General features: G+C 34.5%; 1 protein-coding gene across 2 annotated transcripts in view; it reads left to right on the forward strand.

The window, feature by feature from the left end:
* The window catches only part of LOC143738644 (NACHT, LRR and PYD domains-containing protein 3-like), a 78,318-nt gene that overhangs the window by 35,968 nt on the left and 25,732 nt on the right, over positions 1 to 16,618 (forward strand). For both annotated transcript variants that reach the window (XM_077230685.1, XM_077230686.1), the window contains one exon: positions 6,480 to 6,641. In XM_077230685.1, coding sequence (XP_077086800.1) covers positions 6,480 to 6,641 — 162 coding nt within the window. The remainder of the gene's footprint in view (positions 1 to 6,479; positions 6,642 to 16,618) is intronic.

Here is a 16,618-nt window from a genome sequence, read left to right on the forward strand (position 1 = left end):
ATAATGACGTGAGACCGGTAGTTGGTCTTTTTTCCAATCTAAAAGTAAATTAGATTATACATGAAATTTTATGAGTTTTTAAGATAGCTTATTTGTTGATGTGAAATGTAAATATGAACCTAAGACAGTAGTGTGATAATTATTCACCTTTAGCTTTTCAAAATAGTTACACCCCAGCAAGTCCGCAAGATCCAGCAGAGCTGGATAGTTTGTGGGGTGTGCTTGTTCTCTCTTAGTTAGGTGATATAGGCATTTGAATCCTCCAATAACTGCCTCATGTTCAAGTATTATGATGGGGTCTAAGGCAACTTGAACTGAAGAACCTATGCATAGCAGGTACAATATCTGTTATACTTATCATTGATGGATGTTGGAACAAAAACAGACATAATTTTATTGAATAAAATTATTAAAATTACCTTGTGCTAACAAGGCATGTGATTTTACACATTGCTTGTGGTGCTCCGTTGCCATATGTCTATCTAAGTAGTCAACTCTGTAGATTTTGCAACCTACTTCTATAAATGGCCTTTTGGAAACACCTTGCTTGGGGGCCTGCTTATGGTGCCGACATATGCGGCAAAACATTCCTGTAAAAAAAGAAAAAAAGGTATTTTTTATTATCTTTTTTTTGGTATTATTTTTAAAACACTAGACTGAAAATCACAGAAATGCCTGATATGGTGTACTGCTGAGTACTTGCCATGATCTGTGTGGTAGAGCCATGGGTGGAACCTTGGTTTGTCTACCCATGCAGGATCCCAGCCTGAGACCCTGTGCTTAGTTTTCTGTATATTGCTGCCATCTTCTCCTCCACTCTCCTCTCTTTCTGCCCTCTCTCCTGTCACATTGTGCTCTTCTGCTTCACTCTGCACTTGCACTTCACTCTGGTTTCCTCCTCTATCCACCACCTGAACTTCTCATGTCTAATATTTCATCAGGCAAACTGGTAAACTGGTATTATGACTACTATGACCGGGGCTAGTAATTTAGCATGCTAATTCAGGTTGATATCTCTGCAGCATTATAACTTGTCATTTTTTTAATGACATCATCGCCCTTATTTCTTCTCATTCTTTTGATATGTGTAGCTAATTTTTTTTGGATATTTTTACCTCAATTCTTACACATGGCACTTTTAAACACCTTGTTGGTAATGTGAACTTAGCATACCTGGTCTTCATCATCAGGCGTCTTCCTTTTCATAGAGAAATATTTTAACAAACTCATCTGAAAAATAAGTAAATGAATAATAACGTTATCATTCGGAAACGAAGTTTTTATATATTATAGCAAATAATAATAATAAACCCACTATTAATTACATGATTATCTTAATGCAGTGTAACTACTTCAGCATGTAAGTTATGCACCTAAAATACAAACGTGAGGAAGGGCTTTCAGCAATCGCTTAGCCCTGCGACGCTATTATATCAATCAACAGCCACGTGCAATTTAGCTAGCAGGTGAAGAATACAAACAACGAAAATCACCAGTTAACTTAATTTATATTAGCAAGAACTATAGACTAATATAATATCAGGCTTAAATTAACTGACAACATAAGTTATATCACTTACCGTTCTCAAGGATGCAAACACCGACTCAAGCGCGCGTCTCCGACATGCTGATAGACGGCTTTTTGATTTGAACACCAGTAAAATACATTGTTTGATAGCATTTTGGTTGTTTGCCTCGTGAATATATAACAGCTTTTGTACTGAACAGCCTTATTCTGATATATCGTGGCGGCAGAAATTTAGCCGTGGCGGGCCGCCACTACCAAATCAACATAGAGGAAACACTGTAAGCCTACCACAAATCTAACTGCCCTGTTGGGAATGTGTACACAGTGGTGTCCAAAAGTAAAAAGTTTATATTCTGCACTGTTTTATCATTTTATTAACATATTTTTGTGACAAATGACCCTTCTCTAAGCCCTGTCTTTTAGATTTAACTGACCAGTCCTACATTAACCACTGTTGCTGGTTTTTTTCTGACTTTTTAAACTAACTTTATGAATCATCTTCGTGTTTGGATCATTTTAAATGCCTCAAATCTAACTGCCCTCTTGGAAATGTGTACACAGTGGTGTCCAAAAGTTTGAGGCAAAAAGTAAAAAAAAAAATATTCTGCACTGTTTTATCATTTTATTAACATATTTCCGTGACAAATGACCCTTCTCTAAGCCCTGTCTCTTAAGATTTACTGAACAGTCCTACATTAACCACTGTTGCTGTTTTTTTTAAAATAAATGTCTGAATCATCTTCGTGTTTGGATAATTTTAAATACAAACAGAAATAATAAAGTTTTTGTTGGGTCACCCAAAATAGTGACACAAGGTTTTTAGAAATTCAAGTTTTTCCCCCTTTTCCAAATCTTTAAGACATTAATGCTGTAGATTTGTGTCACCTTCATTTCTGTGACATCCACCAGTTATTCATGATCTTCACCAGAGGACATTCTTTCTGACTCTTTAGCTTCTCCACCATGAACTACATTTCCCATAACCCATTGCCCAGACTCATAATGGTTTGATTACTTCTACCTGTCTATCATTTGCTTGTATAAGTTTGTCTATTTAAGCTCTAAGCTTATACCCACTCTTTTCGAACTCTTGTTAGTGTTAAAACTGCAGTTCTAAGTACTTGTATTTTCGACCAATAATAGAACACTGAAGCAAAGTTGATTTTCACAATTTATATAAGAAGTATTTACAAATACGAAATGGAACTCTTGGCTGTTCCAGTTATCTCTGTCGAACGCAATTTTTTTGGGACATTGTGTAGTGAATCATTTAAAAACCAAAATTTCAGCGCCTCATCTGATGTGTAAAGCAGTTTTATACTTGTTTTTGATTTGTCAGAGAGAGCTCTCATGGAAATCTATTATTTTATGTTTGTTTTCATGCACACAAATAGCCTATGCATGCACACACTCACGCAACTACTTTCACTTTGCATCAGTTCAAATTTTCAAAGAAAGATGCTAATTGATGGTGCAAAAGACCAAAACCTATGTTTATTGGTTGAGTAGATGATAGTTTCAACCAACCTGGGGATGGGGGAGGGCCTAAGCAACAACAGTCGTTCCTATTTGGCTCGGAGGAACAAACCGCATTGGTTTCTTTGACTTATCAATGTGACTTATCGATGAATGTCCAACTGAGAAAACGCTGTGAATCTCCTCTTTACAAGACTTTATAAAGCACACAGATTGGATTAGTGTTTCAAAAGTTATTAAACATTAAAGTACAATAGTTATTTTTAGCCGTGGGTGGCTGTTTCTGTCTTTAAGATTTAACCCACCTACAGTAAGCTTATTATAAAAGGTCAAACCTTGGCTGTAGTCATAGTCATTAAAAGTCATTTTTGACCAGAAACATAAAAATCTTTTTTTTTAAATGAAAAAACTAATTTCTCTGCAGTATTAACAAAAATATAAATTTTTCACTAATTTATATCTTATTAATTTCCTCTGTTTCACCATTATTTGTATAAGAAAATACACAAACTTCAAAAAAATAGATTGCTGCCTTCTGGCGAATAAATAATAATAATGACATTGTCAAAATCATGTAATGCTAATTATTGTCATGTAAATGGCTGAAGAGTTGTATGAATCCATACACATTTGGATATTTATCTAGACATTATCCAACTAATATCTTTCTAAGTTTGGTACAGGGATAGAAATTAGTGGGTATTTGAGGCAAAATGACACCAAAATCAACAAAAATGCCCCAGAAATTCAAGACAAGGATGCAAAAATTGACCCTGAATTAGGCCTATTAAACACATTGTATTATGACTGTGGCGATTAAAGTGGAATGTGAAAATTTAATGAAAAGAGTCAATTGTGGCAATACATTTAAATCATACATGAATAAATTTAAATCTGAGGCCTGTTACCAGTGGTGGACGAAGTACACATATCAAGTATCTGTACTTTACATATCATACTCGAGTAAAAGTACACCCATATGAAAAAAACCTGCATGGTTCATATACAGCAACCATATATCCTCCTCACTTAAATCGGCCAGAATTACCTTCTGTGTTTCATCTATGCCCAATACATGTCCTATACAAAATCAGACCGATTATGGCCACTTTCATACTAAATAGCACACATACAACTTGTAGGGGATTTTCTCGTCATATATGAATACTTAAAAAGTCTTATATGAGTTTTACATGACAACTTTTCCTTAATATTTGGAACACATGACGAAGAAACAAAAGTAACATTCTACTTGTTTCAATGAATCATGCCTTCACATGACTAATAAACACTTTTAGGGAATCAATTGTGAACAACACTCCAATGAGCACTATCCAAAACCACGTTGGAAAATCGCGCTGCTCAGAGACAACTCTCGCAAAACTTCCAGACAGTGACATTTCTTATAAAGGGCCATCGTAACATTACATCAATGGATTAGAAAAGCACTAGAAAACGTCATAGGTGCTGTTCATTTAACCCAGGGCTTTGATAAACCGTTGACTTGGCAAACTTTCCACCTGGTTACATAGTTTTCTAGAATAGTTATTAAAATGTTGAAAATTGGCTGGAATATATTTTTGTATATGTGACATGAACTCTGGTGGTGATGCGCATAAGAATCACTTCGACATTTAGGAAAGTTTTATGTTTGTAGGTTAAGAATAGAAATGTTGTATACTAAACTTGGTACTGTGATAAAGTTGAGAGAAATTGTCACAAATGAAAATGAAATCTGGTGATGCAGGATTTAAAATTGAAAACAATTGATATGTGAAATTTGCAACTGTATCTTGTAGAATACACTCTAATAATTTTTTTGTAATTAAATTGTTTGCTTGTGTGTGTAGTTTAAATGTTGTTTCATCTAAGGCTGATTATAAAGTATATGACCATGATTGACTATAGGCATAGGGGTCCACTTAGTACAAGATAAGAGCAAGAGCATGAGTGAAGTCCAGCCTTATAATAATTGGTAAACTGCACTGTGTTTTATACACGTCTTAAGTGATATGGTGGACATTCATATTAAATTAGCATTATTTATGTTTTTACATCATGAAAATCTATATGGCTTTAGTTGTATGTAGGAATTATATGACACATATGATTAAAAATACATAAATATTATGCAATTTATGTGGTTTTTGCAGCATATATGTCACTTACAATATTCTGTTGGAACATAGGTGAACATAAGAATCATAGGTGTTTTTAGCAATCCTTTTCATGGGCAGATACTAAATAAAGTATTAAAAGTAAAAAAATTACTGATCGATGAATTTTTATTTTGTAATTTTATATACTTGTATACTTTATATTTTATACTTTGTGTTACGACCCAATATGATTTAATTTGTGTCTAAGGATTTTAAGGGAGTAACATTTATTTTGACACTCAATATCTCGAGAAAGTAGCAATGCAAACAGTGGTAGTAATAATAATAAAGGAGAAATTGGATTATGAAGTGATTTATTCTTCCCAGCCCATAAACACAATATAGGAAAAATAAACTTTAAATATTTCCAAATATAACTAATTAAACAAATAAAGAAAAATACAATGAAATTCACCAAATGAAAATGAAGAGCACGAGTGTTGCCAAAATCAAAGAACTAAATAAAACAAAACACCTCTAACTACAACCATGAAATCTAACCTCACTAAATCAAAAGAAAAATAAAAAGAAACATCTTCGGCGTGCCAAAGCACCCCTTAACTTACCTCCACTAACTAACAAACAAAAATTACAACACGGCAACACTCTCTAAACTAGTGAACTAATACATAACATTCGCTATGTAGCATGATGTATGTCACGTGACGTTCTAGCTAGCTCTTCGTAAGAAAACACGAGGACACACGGTCAAACTCTATCAAAATAAACTGAACAACAGATCAAAACTAAAGAAACAAATTAACAACAAATGAGGGACACAGATCTAACATGGGCTACATAATGAACATCTACGAGAGGGGCGCGCGCGCGCACACACAGCCAAAGCCCAACCAAAGCCCAACCAAAGCCCCCGCACCCTTGAAGACAGCTGGCGTCGCATTTTATAGCCAGCTTCCGGCAGAGCGTCATGGAGACGAACGAATCCCAGAGGACTAACAGGATCTGAAGCCAATCAGAATCTGAGAACAAAAATAAAACAGATCATAAGTACGAAAACAATCGTAACACTTTGTATTAATTTTATGGTAACTCTACAATAAGGTTTCGCCTCTTTTTTTGACCATTCACATTTAAAGAAACTACACATTTAGTAAAATGAAATCCATTAAAAGGAAACTCACTCTAAAAACTCTATCTGTCACTGCTAATGTCTTTAAAGTCCATGTGAACTGGAACTTTTTGACACTTTTTTTAACTCGAACGGAATATTAAATGAGATAAAAGTAGAGGCCCGGCCTATATTTTAACTGTACATCTCTAAAAATGAAGCATACTAACATGAACCCTTGTTGTAGGTTATCTGGCTGTATGGTGACAGAGGAAGGTTGTGCTGCTCTGGCATCAGCTCTGAGTTCAAAGTCTTCACACCTGAGAGAGCTGGATCTGAGCTACAATTACCCAGGAGATTCAGGACTGAAGCTGCTCTCTGAAACACTCAAACATCTGGACAAACTCAAGTATGTTGAGCAGTAACAGTCATCATGTCTGATGTGCATTTTAGAAAGACTGAGTTTTCCATTAGAGCCTTTTTTTGTGGTTGTCATGAGATGATGCTTTGGTTCTCACAAAGACTTAGACTGTACATTAATGTATTGCTCTACCCTCTTAATGCATACCACAAATAATGTTCAGAAATATTACAACTCACAATTATCATTCATAATAAATTAACAGGTACCATAATGGATATAGAGATTTACCATGATGAACGTAATAATAATATGATTATTTGCTTCAGTCATAGAGACATTTTTTATTCCACTTGCTCCATAAAAAAATATAAATTATTTGGGCACCGATATGAAGTTATCATCACTGATTGAACATTATTTAAACATATTTGTCACAATGAGCAAATTTTCAAAAATGTGTTACTTTTATTTTCATATTCTCTATTACAAAACCTTCAAAATGTTAAATGATTTGTTTGGAATCAGACAAAAAAAAATACTGAGATATACCTGTTTGAAGTCAATAAAGTCAGCAAAGTCAATATTGAGAAAAGTTTTCTGAAAGTTCCAAAACAAAATCACCCAGCAACTAGGGCTGGGTAAAAAATATTGATTTATCGATTTTAATCAATTCTCATTTTACGAATCGATATCGATTCTTAAATCCCAAGACTCGATTAGGCTAGTCATCCTATTTTCAGTTGATGAATAAATAGAACATTGTAGCGCACATCCCATCCAATAAATCACAATAATCTTTGTTTTTTGTTACTATTGATATGAAACAAAGTCTCAGATTTCAAATTACGTCTATTTTCTTACGAAATTCAAAAACACAAATACCGCTTTGGCGCTGTGGTGTGAGATCGCTCTGGCACAGCTCAAGAGAAGCAGCAGCGCAGAGCGCACATGATCTTCTCTTCTGCATTAATAATACCAGTTACAGCGCAAAATAAACATGAATGAGCATCTGAAAGTGTGTTAAAAGATAAGAGTACTACTTACTGATTGAGGGATTACATGTAACATGATACGGATTTCGATATTTCAACCAAGGAAATACCTCAGTAAAACAGCTTGCAAACAATGTCATGTAACGTCACATTTACCTCAGAAAAAACATATCCAGTGACCATGAACTCGTTAGTCAGCTAGAAAAATTAACTCTAGCATTTTGCTAAATATATGCACCATATAACATATTCATTATATTTCTTAATGTTCTTCAATATTTAATGCATGTTTGAATAAATCTGGCAAGTTTTTATGACAGCCATCATTTAAATGTTTATTTTTCATATGAATGTATTATTATAAAAATAAATAAAAGTGTAATTGAAGTGTTTGTATACAAATCAGTTAATTTTTACCTTCAATATTATAGTAGGCCAATGAAGCCTAGTAGGCTACAACTGAATCCCATAGTTTACAGCATTAGTTAAGAGATTTGTTTTCCTTGAGAATTTGCCATGTATTGTACCCTACCTGATATCTAAAATAATCAATATTGAATCGAATCGAATTGCAAGCTTGTGAATCAAAATCGAATCGAATTGTGAAATTTGTGTCAATACTATGGAAGTAAAATAATCCCAAATGTTTTTGAAAGAAAAAGCCTGTTGAATTGTACTACTTGAAAAAATATGCATTGCATTAACCCTGCTTGTATTTTTTTTTTTTCTTTGTATTTGCATTTTTATGGTCTGAAATTTAGCATGGTTGAATATTTAAGCTGTGAATATTTTAATTCAAAACATTTCAAACACATTTTCATTAGTAAAATTTCAATAATCCATATTCACCTTTCATATTTCACTTCCAAAATATTCAAACTGATTAAAAATACAACCTATAATATTCAACAGTCGGTTTTCGGTCCATTTTATTTCGCTTTGCAAATTCACTTCCACAAATTCAGTGGTTCAAATTCGACAGTAAATTCAACGTTGACATCCAGGAAGTGCAGGAAAAGCAGTAGATTACCGAGCATAATCTCCATCTGCTGTTAGTCGACCTCACCAGCAGGGGGTGCAAGCCCGTGTTATTGACGAACACCAGAGCAACAGTTAGAGCAAACCATTCATTCTTAAAACTCATTTACAACAATTGAGTATGCATTACGTTTTTTGTGATGATTATCTTGTATATATGCAGAAAAGATGATAAAGGCACAAAAGCTGTTTTTGTTTCATTTATTAACTTCATTGTTACTTTCCCTGTGTAGCCTTACATGTAATCAACTTTTTCTACCATGAACGGGATTATAATCGGTTTCCCTCAATACCTCATCATACTCAAGGATTCCCCTTCCATCAGGACAAAACGCTTAAACGACTAATACAGTGATATAAAAGACCAAACTCGCACCTTATTGGGGAAGTATGCCTGAATACATGTTAATATTCCTACATACATGAGGGGAAGGGTCATATCACTTTCATATTGTTGTCCTATATTGTTAATTTAACTGTAACTTAAGTCGCTTTGGGATAAAAGCGTCTGCTAAATAACTAATTGTAAAATTGGCGTGACATTCGGACATTTAGGGATAGTCTCTAAATTAGCATTGGTAGTCATACAAGCCTAAACGTTTCTAATTTCAATAGCAAACTTCAATTTATTTGAATAAATTGGGCATTATGCCTGACACCTACAAGAACACTTTACAGTTAGTGTTATGACTGCAAGTCGTTCTCTTCAAATGCTATTGAATTTAGAAACGTGTTTTCTAATGTCGTATGTAACTTTAGAGACAGTCCCTAAATGTGCGAATGTCCAATGTCAAGCCAACTTATGCCAGTATCACTGAGAAGCGCTCAGCTTTAAACTTTGCGCTTAAAGTTCATATTTTGAGTCCTTCTGCTTGCCTGCGAGTTTGGTCTTTTATATCACTGTATTAGTCACGTTAAGCATTTTATATGTCCAGCAGGGGAATCCTGACGTATTGAGGGAAACCCTAGTAGCTATGCAGAGAGGCAACTAAACAACCAATAGATATGTCAAACTCAAATGTAACATGTGATCTGTATATATCCGCATCGGGGGAATAACATTATAATCTCGTTCATGGTAGAGATGCATGTAGGCTACACAGGAAAAGTAATCGTGAAGACACTGAATTTCACATAAAACATAATTATCACAGATACACTTACATTGTTGTAAATTAGTTTTTATGAATGAATGGCTTGTACTAACTGTTGCTCTGGTGTTCGTCAATAACACGGGCTTGCACCCCCTGCTGGTGAGGTCGACTAACAGCAGATGGAGATTATGCTCGGTAATCTACTGCTTTCCCTGAAGTTCCTGGATGTCAACGTTGAATTTACTGTCGAATTTGAGCCACTGAATTTGTGGAAGCGAATTTGAAAGCGAAATAAAATGGACAGAAAACCCGCCTGTTGAATATTATAGGTTGTATTTTTAATCCGTTTGAATATTTTGGTAGTGAAAATGAAAGGTGAATATGGATAATTGAAATTTTACTAATGAAAATGTGTTTGAAATGTTTTGAACTGAAATATTCACAGCTTAAATATTCAACCATGCTAAATTTCAGACCATAAAAATGCAAACCCTAAAAATACAATGCATGAAAATACAAGCAGGGTTAATGCAATGCATATTTTTTCAAGTAGTACAATTCAACAGGCTTTTTGTTTCAAAAACATTTGGCATTATTTTACTTCCATACAATACCCAGCCCTACTAGCAACCATACCTTAAAATCCCAGGTAATACCACCAAACTTGGCACACACCAAGTCAAAACCAAATATCTGTAGGAAAGATATAGATTCAACTTTTTTTTCCATAATACCACAATTATTTGATTAACATTGAGACAGACAGCCTATATATTAACTCTTACTGTACTGAACGGATGTAATATAATGTTACACATCAGATGTTTTTCCCCAACAGTTAACCAAATGTTCACTTAAGACATAACAGATAATGTTTGCGTGAATACTCACCAAGACAGACATTTTAAAATACTGTAAATCTGTGTGTATGTATATCGGGATCGCACGCTGCCTGAGGCGTGTAACGCAAAGTTTAAATGTTGTTGCCCAGAGAGAAAAACAGTATGTGGTGTCGAAGGAAAAGATGGACGGGAGATGGCGTATTTTCACCGGGTTTAATAAAATGACTTTAATGTCACTCTCTGGGATTGAGTGAGAAAAAGTATACAAATAAACATTCAATTCTGGTCACAAATAGAAAGGGAAATAAAGGAAAGTATACAAAAGTCGGTAGAGTGGTTATCTCTTCTCCTCACCTGTCACATCTACATCTATTACACACTCACTCTCTATACACATGCGCAGTTCTCATTGTACCTCGAATTACCGTAAATGCACACAGTGACCTTTACAGGCGTCTTTGTGCTCACGCTTCGGATCTGTCAGTCACCGCGAGTAAGATCGTTTTGTTTACATCAGCATGAGTTTGAAAATCACATTTCATTGGTTCAGACTCATGCCACTGAGAATTCACTATGAATATTCACAAAGTTGAAATGCTGCATTTTACAACAATACCAAACTTATGTTGAGATGAAGCGCAAGTCATCAAGAAGCGAGCTGAGGAAACTGCATTTTTTCATGGATTAAAGGAAAGGTTATACTCTTGGAAAATGTACAAATAAAGATTATTTTAGATGTTCAATCGCTATTTGGAGCGCTGGGATCGCTAAAGAGGGCTCATTTTTGTGAAGACCTCAAATTCGGCCAAAATTATGATTTTTTTCACTTATTTTGCCTGTAGCTCATAATTAGTCTGTGCTCATTCCGACTTAATTTTCCACATTTGATTACGTTTGTAAGTGTTTAATAATAGAAAATTACTGTGTGCACCTGTAACACTCTTTTTATATCTATGTGTATGTTTGTACCCAAAAGACTATACAAACAAATCAAACAAACAAATATGTCCAATGAATATTAAATGAATATTAATATTAATAAGTACTCCACGAATGAAATGGACCAGTAGCACAACTGGTTAACAAACCGTAACTGCACAGCAAAATAATCAGTGTTATGTTTCTTCTCCATGACTATACACTGTACAACCCAGCAGGTTAAGCTAACTCGTTTAATTTGAGGAAGCCGATATCTCAATTGATTAAGTTTTTTTTTTGTTTTTTTTTGTTACAATATTTATGAGTACTCTGTAGTGTATACCTATTTCAATTGAGTCCAGTAAAACAAGGATATTTCTTAATATATAATCAAACTATTCAATGCATTCAAATAATTGATATAGCTGAAACTTCACTATATTGAGTAAATATAGTGCAGTTGTTTACAGCAGCCTCGGTAAATGCCTGTAAGTGAAAATGATTTTCACAAAATTGTGACTTGAGTAGGGGCTGTTGTAAACTTTTTCTTCTTAAGTGTAGGAGACTTAGAAGCGAAGACCAGGAGACGTTGGGGTTGTATCTTTTAAGCAGGATTGTTTATTTGCTGTAGTCTGCTGCATCCAAAATCTTACCCAAGTCTAATCTAAGGGAACTTTACATTGCAGTTTATATACATTTCTAAGATCAATCACACCTGGCATCTGCCTGGGGTGTCCAGTAATAATCTCATGAGGGCTCAGTCCTACTGTTCTGTTAGGTGATGCTCTCATACTACACAGTACTGCTGGCAGTGCTTCGACCCATGGTACTCCTTCCTGATGCATTTTGCTTAGCCTGATTTTGATTGTTCTGTTTGCACGTTCAACCTGTCCTGATGCTTGTGGCCTATAGGGGCAGTGAAGGTTCCACTTAATCTGCAACATTCTAGACACTTCCTTGACTACCTCTCCTGTGAAGTGTGTACCTTGATCTGAGTCAATGCTATCTGGTAATCCCCATCTGGGAATGAAATCAGTGACAAGACATTTAGCAGTATGTGCAGCTGTAGCACGCCCTGTTGGATAAGCTTCTACCCATCTTGAGAACTTATCTATTACTACCAAAACATCAGTTTTTCCCTTACAACGAGGCAATGATATGTAATCAACTTGCAGGTGACGAAATGGTCCTGGTGGGGCTGGGGTATGTGCTGCTGGTGTAGTGGCTGCTGGTACATCATTATTTTTCTGACATGTAACACACCTCTTGGCTGTTTCTGTGGCTACATTTCTGAATTTTGGATTCCACCACTGATTTGAGAACCTTTGATACATCGTTGCTGGACCACTGTGACCCAAATTGTGTATTTATTGAGCCAAATATGGCAAGTCAGAAATTCATTCTTCGTTGAGATCTTTTGTTGATTCAATCTGGATTCTGGTGAGTAGCTCTATCCGGGTCACGGCACCATCGGTTATAAACTTTTTCTTCTTAAGTGTAGGAGACTTAGAAGCGAAGACCAGGAGACGTTGGGGTTGTATCTTTTAAGCAGGATTGTTTATTTGCTGTAGTCTGCTGCATCCAAAATCTTACCCAAGTCTAATCTAAGGGAACTTTACATTGCAGTTTATATACATTTCAGGGGGGTGGGATTAATTTCATAGAGGAGGGGACTCTTGAACAAAACATGTAAAGGAAAGTACATGATTCAGCTGGTTACCTGATTTCATCAGGTAACAGTGTAACTCAGAGCCTTGAGATGCTAATCCAATCAGCCTGATTAGATCAACAAAAGGCCCAGCTGACCTTTGAGATGTGACAAGAGGTTAATGTCCGAAACCTTGATTGGCTCAAAAATGGAAAACAGTGTGTGCACTTTCTCAGTTAAAATACTGTTGAACCTAAATTAAAACATTTAAATAAATTTGTAATCCTACAGGGCGATACAGCTAAACAATTTATCACGATATAATATTGTTTATATAATATTGTTTCATATCATACGGTATGAATAATTATTGAACATTGCTATAACCTTTTTTTTTAACCTGTTAACCGTTTCCAGAGCGTCGGCGCACTGAAGCGGTTTTTTTTTATTTAGTTCAAATTTACTATCAGATTTAATGTTATACCTTGACAAACTATACATCATTAAAAAGATATAATACTCAAGATTCAGTATTTGACCACTATTGTATTCTGAGAAACTTATAGTGACAGTTATGTCTTAATTTGTGTCAGGAGTTATGAAATGAAAAAATGAGTCGATACCTTTAATATGAATTATGAGCGTCAGCTGGTCCATTCATAAAAAACACTCCAAGCTGTCGTCATGACAGCGATTCACAAAACATCGTCCCTCAGGGCTTTAGCTCAAAAATGTGCAGACTTGGAGAAATATTGATATATTCTCATAGATTCACATCATATTTCTATAGACAGGAATAATATTTGTTGAATTTATACCCAAATGCGTCGATGTAATCATTATGATCGCTTCTTACTGAGATGTGCTGTGTTTTCAATTCATACCAATAGCCTGAGGGCGCTATATGCACAATAACAGTCCATATATGGATCACGAAGAAGACCCATAGTCATGTGACATTCCAGGACGTCACTGATACAGAAAGTAGCTGACAGAGATCGCTGTAACATGCAGATAAAGATGTTTTGAAGACAATAAACATGATTGCAATGATATTTGAGTTACCTGTGTTCTTCAAGCCATGCCAGGTATTTCATAATAATAGATTATATTTATAATGCAATGCTAATCGATATAGATTTCATCATCGTGCAGAACACTATAAATAATAAATTTTCTGTCGGATTTTTTTTTATCTGAAGCCAAATTAGATCACAGAAGATTATTTAAAACACTCGACTTGCGTTATAAAGTAAGTTTGGAGCACAAACATGGTTTCAATCTCATAAATGGTCGTGTATTGATGGTGTGCTAAGCTAACATGCTAGCTAGCCCAGGTGCACCTGCCACCAGCAGTTATTGTTTTATGATTTTTTTCTAAATAGGAATGCTTACTGAAATGTTTCAGTGCATTTGATACCAGTTTCAAATATTTAGTGAGAACTTTGATAAAAGAAATTAGGGTTTGAAACCCTATGAATAGCCTGTGAATAGCCAGTCGTTAGTAGCTATAATGCAGACAAAAGAAATGCATATTTAGAGCCATAACCAGTCTGGAGAGGTGTAAATGTGTGCAGGGAGAGACTCACACTGAATGGGGCTCGTTTGCACCACAAAATAATAGAGACAATAGACTGATTAGATGACTCAGAAGATAACTAAACATCAGTTTGCATTTTAGAGTCTAATCAAAATAAAGTAATTTGACATGATCTTGAAAAACATTTAACTAAATACAGAGTTTTAGACTTATCATTTTCAGATTTTAAATATAAAATGGTCACACATATGGCTTTAGCTGCAGTGCATTTCTAGATTGCTCCAGGGCCAACTTCAATTTTATTTTTATGAAGATGTTTCATGAAAGTAAATTTCTAATAACTTTACAAAACTTTGAAGCTATTTAAACATTTTTTTTTCATTATGACAATAATTATTTCTACATTTACAATAAACTACTAGGTGTCAGCTTTCAAATGAGATCATACTTGTGCTTTTAGTGCAAAGGGTTCATGAACTGTATCTGTTTAAGTTTGGGTATGCCATTTCTGGGGATTTTTCAAAAGTGGCCTTGAAGGTTAACAGGTTAAACAAAGACCAGTAGAAAAAGTTTTAATTTAACCACTGTATTTTTAATTTACTCAATTTATTAATGCAAACAACAAATTCTAGTTTTAACAGTCAAACACACAATACAGTTTAAATAAACATCTTCTTTCTTATATATGATCCTGTTACCCTTCACGAGGACGTTGACACACTGAATCGTTCTTTGTTTAAATTAGTTCAAAGTTAATGTTAGATTTAATGTTATTACCTTGACAAAATGTATCGTTTAAAAGATTGAAGACTCAAGATTCAGTATTTGACCACTATTTTATTCTGAGAAACTTAAAGTGACAGTTATGTCTTAATTTGTGTCAGGAGTGATGTAATTTTAAAAAAAGAGTCAATACCTTTAATATGAATTATGAGCGTCAGCCGGTCGTCATGAAAGCTGACAAAACAACGTCCCTTCTGTACTTTTAGGTAAAAAAATTGCAGATTTGCAGAAATATTAATAGATTCTCATAGTTTAACGTCAGATTTCTTTAGGAATAATATTTATTGAATTTATACCCAAAATGTGCCGATTATGAGTGTTAGATGATCCGTTGTCTTTACTTTATCATTGTTCAGATTCGAAGCCAAATTTAGATCACAGGTTATTTAAAACACTCGACTTGGCTTATAAAGTAAATTTGGAGCAAACACATGGTTTTAATCTTGTACATTGTAGTGTATTGATGCTGTGCTAAGCTAACATGCTAGCGAGCCATAATCCATCTGCCACCTAGCTGTTATTTTTATGAATCATTTTGAATAGGAATCCTCACAGATATGTTTTTTTTTTCAAGAGGGGCATTTGATACAGTTTTAAATGTGAAGTTAAATTTTTTTATTAAAGAAATTAGATTGAAATAACGTGAATAGACAGTTGTTAGAAATTATAATGAAAACAAAAGAAAATAATATTTATAGCCATAACCAGGCCGGAGAGGTGTGAATGTGTGCTGGAAAGACTGAAACTGAATGGGACAGTTTGCACCTCAAAACAATAGAGACAATACACTAAATGGATGCTTAGAAAATGACATTAAACATTAGCATTTTAGAGTCTTCTCAAAATAAAATCATGAGATGATCTTGAAAAACATTTAATAAAAATAAGAGTTTTAGACTTTTGATCTTCAGATTTGAAATATAACATGGTCAGACAATTTGCTTTAGCAGCAGTGCATTTCTAGATTAATACCAACTTCAATTTTATTTTCATAAAGATATAAAATAATAAAGTATACTAAAATAAATTTCTAATAACTTTACACAACTTTGAAGCTATTTATACTCTGTTGTACTGTGTTTTCAATTCACACCGACAGCCTGAGGGCGCCCTGTGCACATTTAGTCCATATATGGCACACATGTAGAAGAGCCATGTCATGTGACA

This window comes from Siphateles boraxobius, unplaced genomic scaffold (assembly GCF_051911475.1).
Source record: "Siphateles boraxobius isolate OS27281-9 unplaced genomic scaffold, OSU_SipBor_1 15, whole genome shotgun sequence".
Lineage (NCBI taxonomy): Eukaryota > Metazoa > Chordata > Actinopteri > Cypriniformes > Leuciscidae > Siphateles > Siphateles boraxobius.